The 25,110-nt window shown below is 36.1% G+C and overlaps 1 protein-coding gene across 1 annotated transcript in view; it reads left to right on the top strand.

The window, feature by feature from the left end:
- Positions 1 to 25,110, top strand: part of LRRK2 (leucine rich repeat kinase 2) — a gene marked incomplete at both ends in the record, with an annotated part of 199,740 nt that overhangs the window by 24,595 nt on the left and 150,035 nt on the right. The window contains 7 exons of the mRNA XM_080706299.1: positions 5,051 to 5,170; positions 5,957 to 6,099; positions 6,188 to 6,267; positions 7,979 to 8,085; positions 12,316 to 12,445; positions 15,654 to 15,778; positions 23,416 to 23,522. Of these exons, the coding sequence (XP_080562425.1) occupies positions 5,051 to 5,170; positions 5,957 to 6,099; positions 6,188 to 6,267; positions 7,979 to 8,085; positions 12,316 to 12,445; positions 15,654 to 15,778; positions 23,416 to 23,522 (812 nt within the window). The remainder of the gene's footprint in view (positions 1 to 5,050; positions 5,171 to 5,956; positions 6,100 to 6,187; positions 6,268 to 7,978; positions 8,086 to 12,315; positions 12,446 to 15,653; positions 15,779 to 23,415; positions 23,523 to 25,110) is intronic.

Below are 25,110 nucleotides of genomic sequence, written 5' to 3'. Positions count from 1 at the left end.
TCATTCTGTATATAAGCTACACCCAGACCTTATTTTTAAATTTATTTTTCATTTTCATTAAATTTTTTTTTTGTCTTGGGGATTAGACCAAGGCATTCTACTTCTAAGCTCCCCACTCCCTTTTAAATTTTTTGTTTTGAAGCAAGGTCTCACTAGGTTGCCGAGAGTCTTGCTATGGGCTGAGGCTATCCTTGAACCTCTGAGCCTCCTGTCTTACCCTGCCAAGTACTGGGATTACAGGTATGTGCAACCATGATTGGCTATTTTTTGTATTTTGAATCAGGATAAAGATCTCACTAAGGTGCTGAAATTGGCCTCAAACCAGTGATCCTCCTGTTTCAGCCTCCCAAGTACTGGGAATATAGGTATGTGCCACCTCACTTGGCTAAAATTTATTTTAAAAAATTTTCTTAAACCTTGTTGCCGGGCGTGGTGGCTCATGCTTGTAATCCCCGTACTTGGGACGCTGAGACAGGAGGATCACACAGGTTCAAAGCCAGCCTCAGCTACTTAGTGAGGCTCTCATCAACTTAGTGAGACCCTGTTTCCAAATAAAATATGAAATAGGTCTGGGAGTATAGCTTGGAGGTAGAAAGCCCTTGGGTTCCACCCTCAGTACCAAAAAACAAACAAACAAAAAAATTACACCTTGTCTTGTTTGTTTTGTAACAGATATATTTAATCAAGTTAAGAAATTTCCTTCTGAGTTTGGGGGTATAGTTCAGTGTTAGTGTGTTTAGCATCCAAGAGGCTCTAGGGTCACTCCCTAGTCCCCAAAACTTTAAATAAACTAAATAAATAAACTAAAATAAAAATAATTAAATAAATAGGTGTATTTTCTTCTGTTCCTTCTTTCTCTTTATTTAAATATGTGTGTTTTTAAAATCACAGATGAGCATTGAATTTTATCAAAAACCTAAACAATATATTAAGATAATTTTTTTCTCTTTTTATTTTCACGATATAGAACAAAACTTCTAATATGAAGCTACCTTGTACTCCTGTGATAAATTGTACCTGGTTCTTTATTAAAATAAATTTCTAAATAAATTTTTTAAACAAATTTCTAAAAGTCTCTGTATTTTCAGATCTGCCTGGTAACTTGACTGCCTTGTTTGCTTTTTTCCTCTCTTGCCCTCTTTCTTCTTTTAAAAAATCTTTTATTTCTTTAATCACCAATACACAGTTATTTTGCTTTCCATGTCTGATAACTCCAATATGTGATGTTCTTGACAGTTTGAGCCCACTGCTTCTGTCTTGTAGACTGGTTTCCTTGTATTCTTGTGAGTTTCTCTGTGGTTGAGCTTCATATCTGACTGTCTTGAAGACCTTAATTGCAGATGCTGCTCCAGAGATGTTTGCCTGGATCCAAAGCATAGGACTGATGGGGGAGATATTATGATCTTGGGAAGATCCAGGCTTAATGTCGGAGACTCTGGCGGAGCTGACCTTTCCTGGTCAGAGTAGGAGGCTAGTATGTTGACTGTAGTGCCACAACTCATGGTTTTCCACAGGCTGCTCTGGTTTGTTCACTGCTTTCAGCTCACAGTTCCTGTTTCAACTGTTAAACTCCTCTCTCTGCTTCCCCCCCACCCCATATACCTTGGAGATTTCTTTCATATTTTTGTAAGAAGAATAATGCACTAAAAAGTAAATGGTTGGCCAGGCATGATGGCACACATCTGTAATCTCAATACTTGGGAGACTGAGAGGTTCAAGGCTAGCCTCAGCAATTTAAAGAGGCTCTCAGTAACCTAGTGAGACCGTGGTTCAGAGAAAAAAGTAAAATAGATTTGGGGGTGGAGCTTTCTGGGTTTAATCCCCAGAAGCATACACACTACATATATAAATAGAAAGGTGTGGCAATGTAGCTCAGAGATAAAGAGCCTCTGGGTCAATCCCCAGTGCCCTTCTTCTGCAAAAAAAGAAAGAAAAGAAAAACTCTGTCGTTGTGAATAATAAAGTAAGATAGGTAAGATTATTAACTGTTGGAAAGTGGTTTTGCTGACCTCTTCTTAAAAGGTCACCAGTAATATTTTATGCAAAATTAGGTATATTATAATAGGCATTTGGCTTTTTATCATTAGAACTTTGGGGAAAGGTCATTTATCTGAAAACACCAATTTTCATGATTTTATTATAACAACTTTTGTTTTCACTTCTGGAGTCAAAGTTATGGATAATTTAGAAATTGGGCTTGACATTAGGAAAGTTTCTCCTAGATAGATTTGGTTAAAATGAATTTTTATCTGGGTGTGGTGGCACATGTTTATAATCCCAGTACTTACGAGGCAGACAGGAGGATTGTAGGTTTGAAGATAGCCTCAGCAAGTAGTAAAGTTCTTATTAACCTAGCAAGTCCCTGTTTTAAAATAAAAATAAAATAAGGCTGAGAGTATAGATTGGAGGTAGAATGACACTGGGTTAAATCCCCAGTATCACACACACAGTTGAATTCTGTTTTATATATATGCAATGCTTTAGTTTTATATTTTCTTGGTAAGCATTTATTTAATATTATTATATGAAAAAACTACAAGATATTACAGTATCTTAATATTTGATCAATTCATTTATAGTTTCCAAAGTAGTCATATGTATATGTTGACTGTAGTGTCAAAACTCATGCATTGCATACAGTTAACATATATAATGCACATGTACATACATATGTGTATATATTCACATATATATGTATATAGTCATATATGTATATATGTGTATATATATATATTTTGTTTTGTTTTGTTTTTTGGTGGTACTGGGGGTGGAACCCAGGGGCTTTTCTACCTCCAGGCCATACTCCCAGACCTATTTTATATTTTATTTGGAAACAGGGTCTCACTAAGTTGCTGAGAGCCTCACTCAGTAGCTGAGGCTGCTTTGAACCTGTGCGATCCTCCTGTCTCAGCCTCCCAAGTGCTGGGATTACAAGCGTGCACCACTACGCCTGACAAAGGATATATTTATTATATACATATTATATAATAAAATAATTTTTAGATCAATGTAACAGTACTGGGGAATTGGATATCGCTCTTATGTCTACATTTACAGATGAGGACATGCACTTCAGGGAGTCTTTTTGTCTTATTCAAAACCACGTAGCTAGCAAAGAGTAAAATTAGGCTGAGACTCAGATTTTGTATCTCCTTCTGTGGTTACCAGAGGCTGGTGGTAGGAGGCAGGGAGGGATGGGGAAGGTTGATAAATGATATTAAGTTATGGTTAGATAGGAGTAAGTTCCTGTGTGATATCAGTAGGATGACTATATGTAGTGAGAATGTACGTACATTTCAAAGAGCTATAAAATGATAAATGCTTGAGGAGATAGACATGTTTACCATGATTTAAACATTATATAATGCTACATGTATTGAAACATCACCTGCTTATTTTGAAACACACACTTTATTTTGAAATAGGATCTTCTTAAGTTGCTGAGGGTCTTGCAACATGTACTATTACATGTGCAAATTGAAACTTGACTGTGGAAAGTTATAAAACATAAAAGAGATAGTTGGACATTAATGTACTGCTCTGTTAGATTTAAGAACTTTTGAACTAGCTTAAAAAGTTCTCAGATATCAGCCAGTCTTTACAACTGAAAATAATGATATATGTAATATATATGTAAAATCTTGCCTGCTAAGATAATAAACTAGTGACTGGCTGCTATGTCTACATGTGTGCCACCATGCCCAAACTATAACTTGTTTTGTAAAAGACTGTCAAATGGATCTTCAGATAAGGGCGCTTTTTCCTCTCATTATCCCTTTAGAGATTGTTTCATTTAGCAGCTAAAGGCTGTTATTCCTGTTATTGTTTCAAAAGAAGCTGAAAGTTTTAACTTCTCCTTCATAATTAAAATAAAAACTTAAAAGTCAGTAAATATTTAACATTGTGTCAAATTATGTAACCTCATTATGGATTTAATGCATTTAAGGGTCTAACACAATTCTTCATGTATTTTCAAGTAGATTTTTCTGACTATAAGTAGGGCCAGTCTTACTGGCTTGTGCCCAAAGCCACATGGTTGGTCAATGGTGGCATAGCTGCTGGCAGCGACATGTGGATAACCGTAGGGAGGGTGTCGAAGGACACAACCTGAGTTTAAAAACTTAGTGAAAAATGGAGAAGAATCTTTTCCAAATGATAAGATTCTTGATCAGTAAGGGCTGGGGAATATGTGCTTGCTGAGTAAATGTGGAAAAGGTGAGAACATAGAACAGCGTCATAAAGAAGAGGGAGGATTGAGCTGCCTTTTGATTTTGAGACCACAGACTAACACTTAGTAGGATCATTTCCAATTCTGGCTAGTGTTTCAGAGATCACTGACTTAATTACAGTGAGAAATAAATAGGAGTTTTGTTCTTACCTTTAAAAGGAAGGAGTCCTGGTAAGTGCAAAGAAGCTAAATGGAAGGAAGCATAAATTCTTTCTTCTTGAGGATTTAGATTTTTGGATGTTATGCTAAAATTCTAAGAAGAATGGTTTGAGACTTCTTCCTTGTAGTGAGTAATAGGTGGCAAAGTAAATTATGCTTTTATTTTAAGATTATCATAGACAAGATCAAGTAATGATAAATGTGCCAAGGAGTTTTCTGAGCAGTAATTTTTCAAGTGAAGGTATGTCTTTTAAAAATGAGAAAAATGGTTTTGTATAATTTACAGACATCTTGTTGTTTTTATATGATAAGAGAACAAAGAGCCAAAGGACAAAAAGTTAATATATCAATAACTGGTGTCATTATTTTTGCTCAGCTACTGCCATTGTCCAAGAAAGATAAATGACAGCACGAAGAATATTTTCAGCGCTTTACTTAATCATATTAAGCCATTTTAATGAAAGTAAATGTTTATTTTAATGTCATTAAGGCATGTGTCACTACTTAAATTTATTGGTTTACAAATTTATGTAATAAAAGGCAACACAAGTTCTGTGGATGAGATGTTAGTTCACTTGTTAGCTCAGATGTTCTTAGCTCAAATGATTCTCTTGACTTTTAGATAATTTTTAAAATTTAATCTAAATTTCATTTAAATTTTAGGTAATTTTTTTAATATCCTGGTGTTGAACGAGGTACATGAGTTTGTGGTAAAAGCCGTGCAGCAGTATCCAAACAATGCAGTATTACAAATTTCAGCACTCAGCTGTTTGGCACTCCTCAGTAAGTAACTTCACCAAAAAGGAAGTTTTTGTTTTGTTGTTGTTGCCGTTCTGAGTATTGAATCCAGGGCCTCCTGCGTGGTAGGCAAGTGTTTTACCACTAAGCTATATCCCATGCCCTAAAAAAGAAAGTTATGTGGGTGCATATGAGGTTAACCTTAAAATGAGAGGATCACATGTGCAGAGAAGAAAACCTGAAATGCCCTTTCTGTCCTAATAATACTTTTTCAAGAGAGGTTGCTTTCAAGAGAACTAACAACTCAGCATCCAGTTTATACAGGCTTTTGTTTTACATCCTTGGTTTAGCCTTGTCATACACAGCTAATCTTTTCAAGTAATCCTCCTCTAGTCTATTCGATATTTTTGGTATCTACTTCTTCATTTTATCACTTACATATATGAGCTAGCAGTAATAAAAGGTATGTAATATATTCAAAATTGTTTTAAAATCAACTAAAGTTGCTACTAAAGAACACCTCATTTGTTGGTAACTTTTTTTCATAGAACTGGGGATTGAACCCAGGGGTGTCAACCCATCTCCAACTCACACACCCAGCCCTATTTTATTTTGAAACAGAGTCTTACTAAGTTGCTAAGGGTCTTCTTAGGTGGCTGAGGCTGGTCTCAAACCTGCGATCTTCCTGTCTTAGCCTCCCAAGCACTAGGATTATAGGCATGCCTGGCTCCATAGATAATATTTTAAAATATGAATGTAGAATTGATCATTTGAACTGTTATCAAATTATGTGCATATAAAATATATGCATTATTTTTAATTTTTTTCAAGCTGAGACCATATTTTTAAATCAAGACTTGGAGGAAAAGAATGAGAATCAGGAGAATCAGGAGGATGAGGAAGAAGATAAATTATTTTGGCTGGAAGCCTGTTACAAAGCTTTAACATGGCATAGGAAGAACAAATATGTACAGGTTAGACTTCTATAACTATCACAGCTACTCAAAATTGTGTTTTTTAGTAATTTATTTTGACAAGTTTCTTTTTTCCCTCCCAATCCAGGAGGCCGCATGCTGGGCGCTAAATAATCTCCTTATGTACCAAAACAGTTTACATGAGAAGATTGGAGATGAAGATGGCCAGTCAGTAGTAGATACGAATTTATACTGTAGAACGTGTTAGACATATACATCTGAAATTTAAGCTTTAAGATATGTGTGTGTGAATTTTTGTCATCCATTTATTTATTTTTATACATCATTATGTAGTATATATGCACACAGCACTTGGTGAGCTTCCCCCAGTCTCTCTCCCCAGTCCCTCCCCATACCCATACAGAATATTGGGATTGCTATTGAAAATTTCACAATGTACATAGCATCAGTGAAAGTGCTTCCTTCGCTAATTCCCCCCCTCCCCACCTTTCTGTAGACCCCCTTTATTGCTGCACCGGGGCTTCTCTTCCCTCTGGTGTCCCTGTTACTTCCTAGTTTCCACATGTGAGGGAAAACACATGACCTTTCACTTTCTGTGACTGGCTAATCTCACTTAACATAATATCCTCTGGGTCCATCCATAAATTTTAGTTTCATTTTATCAATACATATAAAATACCTTAACCCTAACTTTCATTGTTAGAAATATTTTTGGTTCAGACATGCATGTCTTGAGAATTGCTGTATACTGGCAGTGGCTGTAAGGTATTTAGATCTCATTGACTTCAATAGTTAGAAAAGGTGTTGTGTTTGAGAATTACTACTGAGTGATTTGAAATCAAGAGTCCTTCAGTAATTTGTGAATCGTGGACAGAGAATCCTTTGGGTTTCTGTCTAGTCAGGTAAAAATGCTATAGTGATTCATCTCAGGTATCGAAGTCACAAACCATGCGTGGTTTTTTTCTAGTGTGGTGATTAACCAGCAGGTTGTCAATACTCAGAATCAGATTGAGTTAGAAACATCCTATGGTCAGTTCCCACTTGGTGTGCTGGCCTGTTTTCTTTTGGGAGCTGTTAGTTCTTGAGGGGGCTTTCAGCTGGAGGCCATGCAAGCCTCAGAAGACCTGACTGTCTTTGTGATGGAGAGAGGAGCTAGGAGCTCCACCACATCTACCCACTCATTTCTCACCCATGTGTTCTGTGGCAACTGCATTCGCCTGTGCTCTTTGCTCTGGGTTTCCTCTAGTTTTAAAGTATGAATGACTTTGGAAACTTCAATAGTAATGCTGTTCTGCATTCCTCATTCTGACAATCTTTTTGCATACTGAGCCACTGCCAATAAGAAGGGAATTAATGACACAGATGCTATTTGATGGAACTTTTCCAGTTTGAAAAGAAACAGTAATTCTTTTGAAAACTATATATTAAACTAGAATCCAAATAATCCTGTTTTGGGTAGTCTTGGTTAAAGCAGATTCATGTTATCTTTATAAATTCGAGTTCATAGCACCTATTCATTAATGTCATAGGAGAACTTGAAAATAAACATATTATTTTAAGAAATATATTTATATTCTGTGCCTCTAAAATCCATTCTTCTTCTTTACAATTTTTAAATTCCTTGTTTCCAGTATCATTGTACATTTTTCCTTCTCGTACCCCCTTTATGTATCTGCTGCCTTTTTTTCTATTGCTTATCAGCTTTGGAAGAAACAATGAAACATTAATTTATTAGTAGTTAATAGATTTGAATCTAAATTTTCAACATAAAATTACATGACTATAATTCATTTTTGGATGTAAAGTGGCATGAAATATTGCTTCATGCCATTATTTATTGCTAGAGTTATTAGACATGTTGAGAATTTGAGAATTATTAATAAGGTTCCCACTGATGTCGGGTTTGACCTTTTGCAAGGCTCCCAGCTCATCGGGAAGTGATGCTGTCGATGCTGATGCACTCTTCCTCAAAAGAAGTTGTCCAGGCCTCTGCAAATGCACTATCGACTCTCTTAGAACAAAATGGTAAGGGGTGTAGCCTACTGTTTAATAAAGGAAAGCACACCTTGTGGTGCATTTTTTAAATAAAAACCATATATTGTGCAAATTTAATTATGTAAATATATATAGTTGATGTTTGGACATGTTGATTTATAGGTAAAGGATACAAAATAAAATAAATATTTTAATGTACATTTTTGGACTTCCACTCACACACATCTATTTCATATTTTTTGCAGCAATTGGATCATATTATAATTTATTTTGTACTGGTGATTGAACCTAGAGGCATTCTCATTAAGTTGCTGAGGCTGTTCTTAAACCTGTGATCCTCCTGTCTCAGTCTTTCTAGTACTTGGAGTATAGGCATGTGTCACAATGCTGGCTATTATTATACTTTTATAACCACTTTTTATATTTTTCTTTTTCATGTTGATATTTTATAGTCTCACATTATCACTTTTTTATGTGTGGTACTGGGGATGGAACTCATAGGTGCTCTACTTCTATGCTATACCTGTAGTGCTATTTTGTTTTTTATTCTGAAATAGAATTTCACTAAATTATTGTGCTCTGGCCTAAAACATGTTGTCTTCCTATCTCAGCCTCCTGAGTACTGGGATTACAGGTGTGTGCCAGTACACCTGGCATATATTATCACTTGTAAAAGATATGTTGTTTTCAATGTATGCCTATAACCTCTTTTATGAACCAGTCTTTTGTTGTTGGACTTGTGTCCAATGGTATGTTTTGAACCTATAGCACACTAAATGCTTGCTTTTTTCATCCCATTTTTTATACATGGTTCCTATTATTTTCTTAAGAAAAGCTTATAGAAATGTAACTGGGTAGAGAGGTATTCACCATTTTAAAATGGTAAAATTGTCCAATATGAAATTTTTATGCTACAGTTTTTTTTTTAAAAATGGTCCTTCACATGTAATTCTTGCAAGTGTATGATATTTCTGCATGGTTAAGGAGAGAAAAATGAGCCAGGTGTCATGGTGCATGCCTGTAATCCCAGTGATTTGGGAGGCAGAGGTAGGAGGATCTCAACTTCAAGGCCAGCCTGGACAACTTATCTGAGACTCTTTCTCAAATAAAAACATAGAAGAAAAGGCTGGGGGTGTAAGTCAGTGGGGAAGTGCACCTGGGTTCAATCCTCAGTACAAATCAAAAAGGAGGAAAATGGCTCATGTACCTTTTGAATGACTCTTCAGGTTCGGGATCATGGTGCATGCTGCTCAGAATCCTGCCTTTGTAAACAGGGAGAATTGCCAGAAAATCTTGGGAGAAAACTCGTAAAGGCTTGGGACTTGGCAGTTCTTTCAGGATATTTTTAGAGGGAGAAAAATAGAGCAAAATACTGAAAGATTAATTTGAGTCGGAGAGCAGGGGAAGTACTAGCTTTTATTGGAACCTGGGAAGAGTGAAAGAAATAAAGAAATCACCTCATGTATATTTCTTTATATTATTAGTTGGGTCAAATCAAGAAAAGAAATCACCTCTCTTTCCTTTTCCTCCTTTCTTACCTCATCTGTCTGATGGTGCTTTAATAAAAGGCTTATTGTAGCTAGGACTCTCAGAGACAGACATGGCTTGCTCTCTGGGTAATGAATCAGAGTAAGAGGGGTAGGAAAGGAAATTGCTATTCTTGAATCTTCCACACTCTACCATGCAGTAAAAGAAGCCTGGGAGGGGTTTTACTCCAGAAAATGAAAACTGCAGTTTGCCGCTTCTGTGTACAGCTTCTTAGAGAGAAGACCAGTCTTTATAAATATGAACAGTGGTATATGGGTGCCATAATTCTTAAACATTGGAAAGTCTCCTTTTTATGTAAACAAAATAGCCACAATTTTGTGAGATTTGGACTGTTTCTTGTTATGGTGTATTGCTCGGTATCTCCACTCTCTCTGCTTCCTTCCTTTGTTCCTGTCTGCCTACCCGGTACCCTGTGCTTGGATACCTTTGTATTGCCCTCAGCCGTCTGCAGTAGGCCACTATTAAGAACGTGAGCAGCTCCTCCTCCAGTTTTCTCAGGCAACTTCTTGATGTGTGCATGTATGCCTCTACCATCTTGTACTCCATTAAGATGTATGACTATAGTGGACCCATAAAATAAAAAGGCCCTTGGGAATGTTGGTGTGCAAGGCTGGTTATGGGTTTTTAGACTAAAAACTAGCTTAGCAACCAAAAGAACTAGGTTTTTGAAACCAGGGAGAGAGTAACATGATAGCTCAAATATCTTGTGTGACATTTTCTGTAATTGATTAAATTAGCAATTATTGTACCTCTACCATGTATTAGATACCTTCTTGGCACTTGGGACATACATATTAAATAGACATCCTATGTTCATGGAGTTTGAACTTTAGTGGGGAAGACAGAGAATAAGGTTAACTAAAATATATGAGCCGGGCATGGTAGAGCATATGTGTAATCCCAGTGTTCATTAGGCTGAAACTGGAGAATCACAGGTTTGAGACCAGCCTCAGCAACTTAGTGAGACTTTCAACAAACTAGCAAAACCTTTTTTCAAAACAAATAATAAAAAGGGTTGGGGGTATAGTCAGAAATAAAACGCACCTGGGTGGTTCAGTTCCTAGTAACACGTGCACGCGTGCGTGCACGCGCGCGCGCGCACACACACACACACACACGACAGAAAAGAAAAGGGAGTAAGGAGGGAGGATTTGATAATGTTAGGAATGAGAGGAGATGGTATGAATGGGCAGCCAATAAAGTGACTTGAATTAAGTCCTGTGGGAAGTTTCATATTCTTTTTTACTTTTCCTTTTAAAGCAGATAATTTTCTGCTAAATGGAATGGATGCAATCTAACAGTATTATGTAGGTGTCTGGTAAAGGAGATAATGTGTACAATGCCCTACAAACTCTTAAATGATGTCATGATGACATTGCTTCTCTCATGCCTAGCTTTAGCAGCTCTGAGTCACAGTTTGTACTGTTTAGGATTGTGGTTCTTAATGTGTGGTCTTTGGACCAGCCCCATTGCCTGGGAACTTGCCACTTCAGAATGTTAAATTACTGTCTTTAATGTTGGAATTGATATTTATATGGCGGCTTTGAGACAGTTGATGCTTACATGATAACTTCAAGTCAATGGACTTGTATTTAATGAATGAAGTTGATTACAAAAGAGGGAATTATGTAATACTGCTGGAAGGTACTTATTTTTTTTACACATAATGTAAAATCAGTTGTTAAGCATATCTGCGTTTATTAAATTTCGGTATTATTTTGTGAAAATAAATTTACCTATTTATTTATTATCGCAGTACTTGGAATGGAACGCAGGGGTGTTCTACCTCTGAGCTACACCCCCAGCCCTATTTTTTATTCTTTGTTTTTTTTTTGTTTTGGTGGTACTGGGGTTCCTGGAAGCCCTTCTACCTCCGGGCTACACTCCCAGACCTATTTTTGCATTTTTATTTGGAAACAGGGTCTCCTAAGCCAGCGTGCGGGGCTAGCTTCGAACCTGCGCGATCCTCCTGTCTCTGCTTCCCAAGCGCGGGGATTACAAGCGTGCGCCACCACGCCCGGCGTTATTCTTTGTTTTGAAACAGGGTTTATTTGAGTTGCAGAGGGCCTCACTAAGTAGCTGAGGCTGGCTGCAGACTGCGATCCTCCTGTCTCAGCCTTCCGCAAATGCTGGGATTATGCTTTATATCAGTGCTTTCTATTTCTTTGTTTATGATGGCTTACTTATTTTTACAAAAGCACTCCTTTTACACAGACTGGGATATAGTGATTACACTGAAATCAGTGTACACTGTGAAAGAATTTTAATTTTAATTTTTGTAGTATGAGAATAGAACCCAGGGGCATTCTACCTCTGAGCTACATCCCAGAGCCCTATTTTTTTTTTTTAATTCCTTATTTTGGAACAGGGTCTCAGTGAGTTGCAAAAGGCCTCACTAAATAGTAGTTGAGGCTGCCCATGAACTGCGATTCTCCTGTCTCAGCCTCCCAAATGCTGTGATTACAAGCGTGTGCCACTACACCTGGAAGAAATTTAAAAATTTTAACAAATTTATTAAATATGTAAAAAGTAAGAATGCTATATGTTTTAAAGAACTAGACAATAATTTTAAAATTGTGAATAAGCTATCAGTTATATATGTTCTTATATATGCCTTCCTAGGAGTTTAAACTATCTTAATATTCTGCATCTATGTGTAAAATTATGAAAGTGTACTTTCATTTCTACCAGTAACCTTAAAATATCTTGCAGTTAATTTCAGAAAAATTCTGTTGTCAAAAGGAATATACCTGAACGTTTTGGAGTTAATGCAGAAGCACCTGCATTCTCCGGAAGTGGCTGAAAGTGGCTGCAGAATGCTAAATCACCTTTTTGAAGGAAGGTAATAGAGATTCATGAACTTGTGTGGAATATATAGCATTTAACCAGATAAACTATTATTATTTTAAGCATCTAAGAATGAAAAGTATGAGTCATTCTAAAACTGTAATTGTTTGTAGTACAATCACATATCACTGATATTATAGACTTACTTTATCTGAACTTTGAGAAGAATGCAGATATTGTAGTTTGTAGAGCTTTGCTGAAGGATTATTATTATTATTATTATTATTATTATTAATTTTTCGGGTCTGGGGATGGAACCAGGGGCATTTGACCTCTGAGCTACACCCCCTGCCCTATTTTTTATTTTTTATTTTGAAACAGGGTCTCACTAAGTTGCGGAGTGCCTCACCAAGTAGCTAAGGCTCTCTGAACTGCCATCCTCAGGTCTCAGCCTCCCGAATGCTGGGATTACAAGCGTGCACCACCACGCCTGGCTGAAGGATTATTTTTGTGATTCACGCTGGGTGTTGACTGTGCTTTTTAAAAAAATAACTATGTAGCATAATTTACATATATATTCAAATTATTATGTAATTTTGAAATATATAAGAGAAAAGGTGGGATGGAGCTCCTAATTTATTGCTTTACCATAACTAATATGTTACTTATGATTATTCCTTCATTTGAATAAGCTTTATCTTGTGTTTCTGCTCTCATTGCTTAGCTATGGGCGCTTTTAGCCATATCTAGATCAAATCCAGCAGTGTTAAGACCATATGCCTGCTTAGTGATACAAGAGAGAGCAAATCTTTTTGAGGCGGATGATGGTAGGGAAAGAACTTTTGGCTTAAAAACCTTGTTTAAAAGACTGAAACTGGCCGGGCATGGTGGCGCACACTTGTAATCCCCGCGCTTGGGAGGTGGAGACAGGAGGATCGCGCAGGTTCAAAGCCAGCCGCGAGCACTGGCTTAAGAGACGCTGTTTCCAAAAATAAAAAGTATAAAAAATAGGTTTGGGAGTGTAGCCCAGAAGTAGAAGGGCTTCCAGGAATCCCAGTACTACAAAAAAACCAAACCAAAACAAAACAAAAAAAACAACCAAACAAACAAACAAAAACTGAAACTGAATTACTTATACAGTATACTTACTTCAGGATATGCTCAGTGCCTTTTTCATTTTATTAAGACCCCAAATGCCAGAGAGCTGTGCTTGGTGTAACACTCCTGTAATTCCAATACTTGGGAGGCCGAATCAGGAAGATCACAGGTTTGAAGCCAACTGCAGCAACTTAATGAGGCTCTCAGCAACTTAATTAAAATAAAATAAAAAAAAGGATTGGGGGTGTATCTTCGGGATAAAATGCCCCTAGACCAATTACCTAGTACCACACACATACACATACACATACATAAAAATGAATAAATAAATTTAAAAACAAATATTCCTTTGAACACTTAATTGAAATTTTATCTTAAATGTTGATCATGCTGGAAATGTGTGAACCTTCATAAACAGGGCAAAAAACTACAAAAGAGGAAATATAATTATGTTTTAGTATTATATGGGTTCTGGGGAAGCCAATTAATGTTTCTGGCTGTTTTCTCATATGTAAAATGTATACCATTCCAATCCTGGTAATTCAAAGCTAACCATATTCATTAGCAATCAGGGAGATGTGAATAAAAACTGCACTGAGACTCCATATAATCCCAATCAGAATGGCAAGCATAAAGAAGTCAAATAACAATAAATGTTGACAAGGATGTGGAGTCATATGACCTCTTCTGCAGTGTTAGTGGGAGTGAAAGCTAGTTTAACCTCTATGGAGATGAGTGTGGAGATGCCTTAGAGAACTAGTAATGGATGCACCATGCAATCTGGCTATACTACCACTGGGTATCTTTCAAAGGGGTTGAAATCAGAGAACTACAGTAATTTATGCATACCCATGTTCATAGCAGCACAATTCAGAACAGCCAAACTATGGAACCAACCTAGGTGTCTATCAACAGATGAATGGATTACAAAATTATGGGAAATACACACAATGGAATTCTACTCAGCAATAAAGAAGAACAAAATTATGTCATTCATAGGAAGATGGAAAGATCTGGAAAACATTATGTTAAGTGAGATTAGCCAAGCACAGAAAGAGAAGAGACATGTTTTCTCTAATATGTTCAAGCTAGGGAGTATTTGGGATATCAGAGAGATTCCAGATAATGAAGAAGACCCTCAGTGGAGCCACTTGGTATTGGGAGGGAGGAAAATGGGGTTGCTGTGTAAGGGGGTACCAAGTACTGTGTGAATGTGTGCCATTGTTAACATGATCTACACTATGATGTGAGAGTATAATGCACCAATAATAAAAAGATGAAAAGCTAATTATATCAATGTGCCATCCCCAAAGCACTATTTACGTGGTGAGACTGAAATGTAAATCAATAATTATATTACAATGTGATACTGCAAAAGCAGGGATGTGTAAAATACACAGTAGTAAAAGCAGAGAAAATCCAGCTGATATTACCAAAAATGGGAACCTCCAGAGGGATGTTTGCAAACTGGGATGTTAAGGTGAAAAAGAAGGAATATATCTCAGTGACCATGGAGTCATGCAAAGTGAGGACTCAGTTCTGATGTTCACCAGCTTCAGTTAACATGGTGTGAGCCAAGCAAAGATGGCTTTATTAAAGTTTATGGTACCTACTGAAATCTGGTCAAGTGACATTTGCTCATCTATTGAAAAAGTAGTGTAAAAACTTTGAAAAAAGCAAAACTTCAATACAAAATAATACTAATTTAGGATACCATCCAAGAAGCCCAATGATGTCAATATGGAAGAAGCAGCTTGATATGAGGTAGCTTGGTATGCCTAGAGGCTGGACAAGTTTGGATATTGGCTTGGTTCTGTCATATTCTAGTTATAAGGCCTTAATCTTAAATCTCTAACCACCAAACTTTTTATCTTGAAAATAGGAACAATAACATCTACTTTTCAGGGGTATTGGCAATGACCCATATGTGTATCAGAAAAAAAGTGCTAGTTTTACGAAACTAAATAAAATAATTCCTTTGTTACCATGAATTCTGCTTCTTTAGGTCAAAATTTAATTAAACAACAACTAAAATTATGTATGGCCATATCACATAGTTTTCTTGTGTAAAATTTATTGATTTTGTTTTCCAGTATTTATTTCAATTTGGTGTTTGTACAGTTGAATTAGACCTTTAAATAAACATGTCAATTTTGTTTCTCCAGTAACACTTCCATGGATACAATGGCAGCAGTGGTCCCCAAAATAATAACAGTTATGAAAAGTCATGAGACATCATTATCTGTGCAGTTGGAAGCCCTTCGAGCTATTTTACATTTTATGGTGCCAGGTAAGTTACAAAACTGTGTGAAGAGATAGCAATTTTTAAATGAAGTTTGGACTTTTTATGAAATACCAACTTTCTGTGCAAAAGTTTGAGGACCAGTTTCCACCAACCAATGTAAATCCTCCTGCTAAAATAAAAGTAAAAATAGAGGATAAAGCCAGGAGTGTTGGTGCACACTTGTAATCCCCGCGCTTGGGAGGTGGAGACAGGAGGATCGCTAAGTTTCGAAGCCAGCTGTGCTGGCTTAAGAGACCCTGTTTCCAAATAAAAATATAAAATAGGCCTGGGAGTGTAGCCCGGAGGTAGAAGGGCTTCCAGGAACCCCAGTACCACCAAAAAAAAAAAAAAAAAAAGAGGATAAATGTGATGTAAAAGAGCCCTTTAACTTGTTAAAAATTTCATCAGAATAGTCCATAATTTATTTACATAACTAACCACAATGTAAGATGTGGAAATTTTTATCCTTGAGGAGGGTGTTCATCTCTGATATTTCTATTTTGTTTCTGCTGCCATCATTCAGGTACACATTGAAGCTATTTTTGTTTCTTTGCCTGAGCTATAAAAGTAGCTAACTTTCATACCTCCTCTCTTGCATTATTTCAATCCTTTTTTTTTTTTTTTTGGTGGTCTGGGGTTCCTGGAAACCCTTCTACCTCTGGGCTACACTCCTAGACCTATTTTTATATTTTTATTTGGAAACAGGGTCTCTTAAGCCAGTGAGGCTGGTTGAACCTGTGCGATCCTCCTGTCTCTGCCTCCCAAGCACAGGGATTACAAGTGTGCGCCACCACGCCCTGCTCAATACTCTTTTTTTTTTTTTTCTTACTATGTGGTTAAGTTAGTTTTCCTCCAATATAAACACACAGCTCAACTCTCTAACCTCACTGGCTTCCACCACCTACATCCTCTCCTTTACCTCCTACTTACATCTATCGTTACCTTATTTGTCCACCAAAGCCCATTTAAAACACCTGATTTTGCATTCTTTAGACACACACTTATTAATTGCCTCTTATGTTCTGAATACTCTGATACTGTTTTGCCTTTAGAAATGAATGAAAGAAAGCACTGTTGTACTATTATAGGAGCTTAGAAGTAGATGAGTGTGTAAGCAGTTAATTATGAGACTGTGAGAATTACTATGGTAGCTGAATGTACAAAGGGCCATGAGGATAAAGATGGAAGTAAAAATAACTTGTTTAGTGGGGCAGGTCAGTCAGTTGAGATTGAGGGGTGAGTGGAGCTGGCCTGGTAGGAAAGATGAGAGGATTTCTCAAAGCAGAAGGGGTATGTGAAGGGAGCAGGAGAACATTGATTGGGCAAGAGTCCATGATGTACTTTAAGAAACATATCAATGCACTAAGCTAAACATGAGGAGTGAGGGGGAGGGAATGGGTGGGAATTGGGTAAGGGCTAAATGGGTGATGAGTGCATGTATGTCTCCACCATCTTGCAATAAAAAAAGAATAAAAAATAGGGCTGGGGGTATAGCTCAGAGATAGAATGCCCCTGGGATCCATCCCCAGTACTACAAATAAATAAGTAAATGAATTAATTAATTTTAAAAAAGAGTGTGGAAGGACAGATGGAGGCCTGGAATGGTGACTGTGGAATGAAGTGATGAGAGTTTGCACTTTTTATGGAAATCAGTTCAAATTAAAGGTGCTCAAAAACTGAAGTTTTGTGAACAAGTGTGTAATTTATAGCCATAGCATCCAAGGATTCCCAAAGTGGGTGGAAGGAATGCTAGAATGAAATATACAATGCAAGGTATGTCATTCCATCTTTTATTAATTCACTTATAAAAGGTAAATTTCCAGGGGGACACTGAGTAAGTTTTTTGAAAACCTCTAAAAGGCTGATTGGCAGAGAAAGAGACCACAGATGTAAGGAGATTGGATTGGAAGTCATTGTTAGTCAAGAGAGACACAATAAAGGGAATAGTAGAAAATAAAAAGATGGATTTGAGATTTAGTTGACATACTTTGTGACTGCTAAATATGAGGCTGGTATTTTTATTTGTTCTGTAATTCCAAAAAGCCTAGGATTTTTTATCAGTATAAAATAAAATCTTTCTAAACCTACCATTTTTTTCTAGTTATGGGGATAACTTATGTTTTTGAGGATAAGCACATACTTCAGAAGAATAAATCTTTTCAAGGACAAAACCTTGTTTTGTTAACTTTTTTAAAAAATTTCCTGGTATTTGAACAAAAACAGCTCTTCAGTTTATATATTTTAAATTGAATCATAGTGTCCCATTCATAAATGATAGTTTATGTGTGTTCATGAAATGATACTCTTCTAGTTCAAAAGCAAGTTTTGAGTATATTTTTAATTTAATTGATCAAAACTCACCCTGATTCTACATTGTTAGTCAATAATTATGTAGAATATTATAAGTTTTCTTGAAGACAGTTACTATATGGTTGTACTAAAAGTATTAAAATATATGTTAATAGACCCATTTGATAAACATTCCATAAGTACCTATCTCTATTAAATAAAGGAGTAGCCATCTACTCCGTGCTACCATATCATAATGCCACGCCACACCATAGTATAGTAGACATAATGTAGCACACTACTGAAGTGTGCTGTGCTGTGCTTTATCATTCTTCATATCAACAAGGAACTACAGTTTTAATACTCTAGTAGTGTTGAGATTGATGATAATTTTGGTTTGAACATGTAAAGTTGAGGTCCTTGATAAGAAGAACACAGGTATGAGGCCAGCCTTAGAAACTTGAATCTCTGTCTGAAAAATAAAAAATTAAAAATAAGACTTAGTGTGTAACTCAGAGGTAGAATAACCCTGGGTTCAATCTTCAGTTATACACACGCATGTGCACATGTGCACACATACACAAACACACACACAAACACACCTACCTGGATACAGATATACTTATTTATTATGATAAATACCATATGCAGATTTTCTTAGTAGCAGAGTTGTGTGTTACTGCACGTTTGCATAATTTCATCTCCAGTTCAGAACAAAATATTGTCATCTAGTGTTATGTTGCTTTAAGTTTTGGTCAATCTAGTACCATTCACTTTCTTTTTCTTTTTATAATAACTTATTAAAAAGATCAAGATGGTCGACTTAATAGAATGATAATAAAACACATTTTTTGTTTTTTTGTGTGTGTATTTGGGCTACTTTCTTTTTTTCTTTATTATTATTATTAATTAATTTTTTTTTGGTGGGATTGGGGTTCCTGGAAGCCCTTCTACCTCTGGGATAAACTCCCAGACCTATTTTATACTTCTTTTTTATTTGGAAACAGGGTCTCTTAAGCCAGCGCGGCTGGCTTCGAACCTGCTAGATCTTCCTGTCTCCGCCTCCCAAGCGCAGAGATGACAAGCGTGCGCCACCATGCCCAGCTTTTATTATTATTTTTTATTATTTAATTTTTATTTTTATGTGAATACTTGAAAATGGCATACATTCAGACTGTGCTTGGTGCCCTCTCCCACCCGCTGCTTCCCCTCCCCCACCCAACAATGAGAGTTCAGGTTAACCATGCTACATTCAAACTTTTACACATATTCAAATGTAGCTCCTCCATTAATCAACCTCAGTCTTATTTGTTTCTTACCCTTCCATTTCAGCCTTGTTGAGGTTTCCCCTCCATTATCTGGAGTCCCTCTAGTATTCCTAATACTCCCTAGTTTGAGCATATTAGAGAAAACATATGTCCCTTCTCTTTCTGTGCTTGGATGATCTCACTTAACATAATGGTCTCCAGATCCTTCCATCTTCTTGCGAATAGCATAATCTTGTTCTTCTTTATAGCTGAGTAGAAGTCCATTGTGTGTATTTCCCATAATGTTGCAATCCATTCATCTGTTGATGGAGACCTAGGTTGGTTCCATATTTTGGCTATTACAAATTGTGCTGCTATGAACATGGGTATGCATATGTTACTGAAGATCTCTCATTTCAACCCCTTTGGAAAGATACCCAGGAGTGGTAGAGCCAGATCATATAGTAGATCTATTCTCAGTTTTCTAAGGAATCTTCATAGCGGCTGAACTAGTTTGCACTCCCACCAACAGTGTAGAGTTCCCCTTTCCCCACATCCTTGCTAGCATTTGTTATACGATTTCTTTATGCTTGCCATTCTCCTATCAAAATACCAATGGCATTCTTCATAGACATAGAAAAATCAGTTATGAATTTTATATGGAGAAAGAAAAGACCCAGAATACCAAAGCAATTCTCAACAATAAGAACCATGCAGGAGGCATCATAATCCCTGACTTCAAATTTTACTATAGAACAACAGTAGTAAAATCAGCATGGTATTGGCACAACAGGCACCCACACCAATAGAACAGATTAGAAGATACAGAAACAAACCCACACACCTATAGTCAGTTGATCTTTGACAAAGGGGCCAAACTCATACCCTGGAGAAAAGACAGCCTTTTCAACAATTGATGCTGGGAGAACTGGCTATCCATTTGTAGAAAGATGGAACTAAATCCTTACCTCTCACCATGCACAGGAATCAACTCGAGATGGATCAAAGACTTAGAAATTAGACCAGAGACTGTGAAGTTATTAGAGGAAGGCATAGGCTCAACACTCTAACATATGGGCACAGGCAGTACTTTCTCAACAAGACCTCCAAAGCGTAGGAAATTAAAGCAAGAATTAACAAGTGGGTTGGCATAAAAAAGTTTTTGCTCATCAAACGAAACCATCAAGAACTTAAAGAGAAACCCTACAGAATGGGAGAAGATCTTTACCAGCCACCACTCTGATAGGGGGCTAATATCCAGAATAAAACACATTTTAATAATATATCATTTTACTTGTTCTTTCTTGATTTGGTTCTAAAGTAAATAATACAAAATTTATCAAGAAATAAGAGGCCAATTGAAAAATGAGAACTATATTTGTTATGACAAATTTCTGGCTTATGACAATAAAGAATTTTGCTCTGCCTAATCAGCATAGTGTGGCAAATTCCCAACAGATGGAAGTAGAGTGTGTTATTACAACAGAAAAAAATGAAGTGCATATTATTCTGCTTTACCACCTAAAAGAGGAATGAGTTTAAAAATAGTAGAAATTTTAAAAACTTGTTGATTTAATGATAATCTGGGCCTCTAAATAAGGACCTTTTTATTTTTCTTGGTAAATATCTTTTGAAAAAAATCCTTGCTGGTTTAGTTTACTGTCTTCACTAGTTGTTCTTGGTTATACTTTATATCACTGCAATTTGTTGTCTTGACTAGATTTGCACTATACTGCCAGTTAATCTACAAATTCTTACATTCTGACACAAATTAACTATGTAATGATTCAATTTCTATTAATAATCTGGCAAATACAAATATGCATATCATTCTTTTATAGTCAATAATTATACATAAAATAGTTTTAAAATATTAGTATAATAAAGGTGTCTATGTTCATTCTTTTTTCTTATAGGTCCTTTATTATTTAATATTTAACCAATTTTAACTTATATCTAGGCATAGAATAAAGTCAGAATCTGAGCCTTTCTTTATCAAAGAATAAGCTTTGACTTTCTAAGTTAAAAAAAAGAAAAATGAGAACTATAAAATGTATTAGTAAAATCAGTAAGGGGTACAGAGGTTGTTTAATCTAGAAAAGAGATAACACAGAGAATATGAAAACTATATTAAAACCTATTATCTTAAAACTAGTGACAATAATCACACCTAACAATATGGAGGACTTAAAAAATAGTAGGCATTATTTGAAATGCCTTATGCATATTAAAACCCACAAAACGTATTATTCTCTTCCTCCTCATTCTTTTTTCCTTCCTTCTCCTTTTCCTTTTGCTTTTCTTCCTCCCCTCATCCTGCTCCCCCTTCTCTGCGTTATGCAGGTGATAAAACTGAGGTATAGAGATACAGGTTACGGGAGCATCATATATAATGGAGTCAGATTTCAACCTATGCACCCTGACTGCATTACGCATAAGTACCTATGAGTGCAGTTCCTTCTGAACAACTGTTCAAACACTGTGCCTGGAACCCTTGAGATCTGGAGGTGATGAGTTTATGGATCCTGCTCTCAAAAGATTTTGCAGTTCATACAACTTGAAGGACCATGATTTGGGAAGGAAATTATATTCATTCTAGGTAGCAGGACCTCAAGTGATATAATGAAGACCAAAGAAGAAAGTTATAGGAAGGTTCAAGGAAGATGTTTATGAGAAACATATGTGGCAAGAAGTGTTTGCTGTTCAGCAGGCCTGCTTTTAGAAGTCACACCCTTTTGTAGTGCAATGGGCAGCCTCAGAAGTTAATGTGATATTAATCACTGGAAATAAGAGCCTTGCTCCTTATCATATAGTTATAGTAAATTTCAGACACTGAATTAATTTTGAGTAAATAATGAAAGTTCCAGGAAGGTGGGAACCTAGGCTACTTTATCATTGTGGTGTTCCCCGCATGAAGCAAAATCCCTAACCTATAGTTGACATTCAGATATTTATTAAGAAAAAGCTATGTGCAGCCCATTTATAATTTGTGTGTGTGTGTGTGTGTGTGTGTGTGTGTGTGTGTGTGTGTGTGTGTTACTAGAGATTAAACCTGGGGCATTCTATCTTCGAGATACACTCTCAGCCCTATTTTATTTCGAAACAGGTCTCACTAAGTTGTTGAGGGTCTCACTAAGTTGCTGAGGCTGTCCTTCAACCTGAGATCCTTCTGTTCCAGCCTCTCAGGTACTGAGATTACAAGCATGCAACCCCATGCCTGGAAGATTAGTTTTATTTATTAATAATTATTTTTATAGTTTTAAATTTGGGAAAGATATCACATTATAATTTTAATGATATGTTATATAATGATTTTATGACTCCCAGTTTTTTTTCCAACAGTTTTGGTATAGTTCAGCTACAATGTAGTTTAATATGGAGTATTTTTCTTTAAATAACAATATTATTATACTGCCTTTAGAATTCTTCTAATTAAATGGCATGGTCTCTACTATCATAGTACTGAAACTCAGATCTTCTTTTCTACACTGTTATTTTGGCTGTTTTTATAAGCTATATTTTACATCTCACATATTTATGTTTAGATACAACATAAATATATGTTGTATCTAAATTACACTTTGCTTTTACACAGCCTATTCCTGCAAAAAAGAAATTGTTAACTACAGAGAATTCTTCCACTATAAGTAACTTCTTGTTATTTTAAATTCAATAACTATTCACATACATTGTATTTATTTTGTGTTCAATGATGAACTATTTTTTAGATTCCCTAAAACTAGATGTTGTTTTTCTGATTAGAAACCACTCGTTGAAAAACATAGCTTATGCATTATAAGTTATGATAATTTTTTTTTTTTTTTTGGTGGTACTGGGGTTCCTGGAAGCCCTTCTACCTCCGGGCTACGCTCCCAGACCTATTTTATATTTTTGAAACAGGGTCTCTTACGCCAGCGCGGCTGGCTTCGAACCTGCGCGATCCTCCTGTCTCTGCCTCCCAAGCGCGGGGATTACAAGCGTGCGCCACCATGCCCGGCCTAATGATAATTTTTAATAAATGGCAATTGTTTGAATGCTTGTGAGAAAAGTGTGGATGTGTGTAATGTATATGAGTTTACTTAATTACTTATTTATTTTTGTATTTAGGCATGCTAGAAGAATCCAGGAATGACTCGCAAAGAAAGCTAAACATAATTAAAAAACACTGTCTCAAGAATGATATTCACAAGCTGGTCCTAGCAGCTTTGAACAGGGTATGTTGAATATAAGTTTTCTGTCTTTATGCTGTTAAATAAAATACTAAATTTGCAAAAGAAAGGGACTTTTTTAGTGTAAGTTGTCTACCCTCTGTGCTAGTAGAAGGTCCTGTGGTTAGTACATAAGATGACACTATACATCGCCTTGTCGAGGCGAGAAGATGTACAGGCTAAGACTGGCTAAGCTAAGTGTACTATTGACTATTGCCTTAAACAAACTTCTTTGGATAGTTACTAACATAAATTCACTCAAGTTTGCTCAATCAGAAAAACAGAGAGCTAGGTATGCAAATGAATTTTGTGAGTGATGTCAAGAATCATGGTTGCTATTTTTGCTTTTATCGTTAGCTGCTGGCCTTTCCTTTATGTTCCCTTAATAAAATCTTCAGCCCACAAAATATACCAGGAAGAACATTAAAAGCTTTTTTGATTCCCTGTGCTTGTTTTCATTACTCTCTCCAGGCATAATCTCTGAAATGGTGTGGTATGCATTGTCTATTACAATTTCTAAAGCATTTGAACATCTCTGTATATTTGTGATATACATTTTAATGCATCAATAAATAAAATATAGAAAAAGTAGAAGAGAGGAATCACATTTGTATTATGCAACAAAAAGACAGTGATGGAATTAAAATAGTTTGGAAGTTTAACATAACATGAATTAGTTCTTTATGGAGATATGAACAAAAATTTAAATAATAACTAGATTTAATGTTTTTATGAAAGAATATAGTATTCAAAGTAATTCTTGGAAATGATTTCTTATGGTTTGGTGAACTTTGATAAATGACATGAACTAATTAGAATAGCCTCCAGAGAGATTGCCTTTAAAAATTCAATTTAAACTTAACTTTATAATGTATTTGTCTATAATATGTGAGTCATTTGTATGCAGACCTTTACATTATTCTCAAATATAGAAGGAAGACATGGTAAAATGGATATAAATTTAACTCTAGAAATATTTATTGAAAATAAGTAAATGAAGGGAATTGGTTAGACCCTAAGAAGACAAAACACCGTGTTTTGTGCTCTGTTGTCATGGATCTTGTAATCTGGAAGAATAACAACCATGCATAAAACCGGTAGTTCTAAAATAGCAATTATGAGCTCTGTTAGCTTTGTTACCATATTTTAGGGACATCAAGGAGGAAGCAGTTACTGTTCTTCATGGCAAGTGTCTGTGAGAAGTAAGAGGTACCAGAAAAGCCTTATGAATAACTCTGACTAGCCACACATCAGTGTGATACAGCAGAAGGAGTCAAGGCCAAAGAGCCCTGTGCCAAAGTGCTGTGATACTTGTTTCTGCCATATCCCAGGAGAAGTGGCTGACAATGATTTTTTTCCTTATGTCAACACCTGAAAATTGACATATAGCATCTCACCGAACAGGAACTGTCATTTTGGTTTGAGAGTTAAGGTCATGGGAAACAGAAGTGATGATGTTCTGTTTTAAGAAGATACCCAATGTAATTTCCCAATCCTTCACTGTGGGGAAAACATGACTCTGAATAATCATTTAGAAATTATTTCTGTAGCTTTGAATTTCTGTGATTGTATGTCTCATTCTGAATAAGGTTTA

Source organism: Muscardinus avellanarius (genome assembly GCF_963383645.1).
Source record: "Muscardinus avellanarius genome assembly, chromosome: 11".
Taxonomy (NCBI): domain Eukaryota; kingdom Metazoa; phylum Chordata; class Mammalia; order Rodentia; family Gliridae; genus Muscardinus; species Muscardinus avellanarius.
Note: the sequence above shows the minus strand (reverse complement) of the source record. Positions and strands in the feature narration are given on the sequence as shown.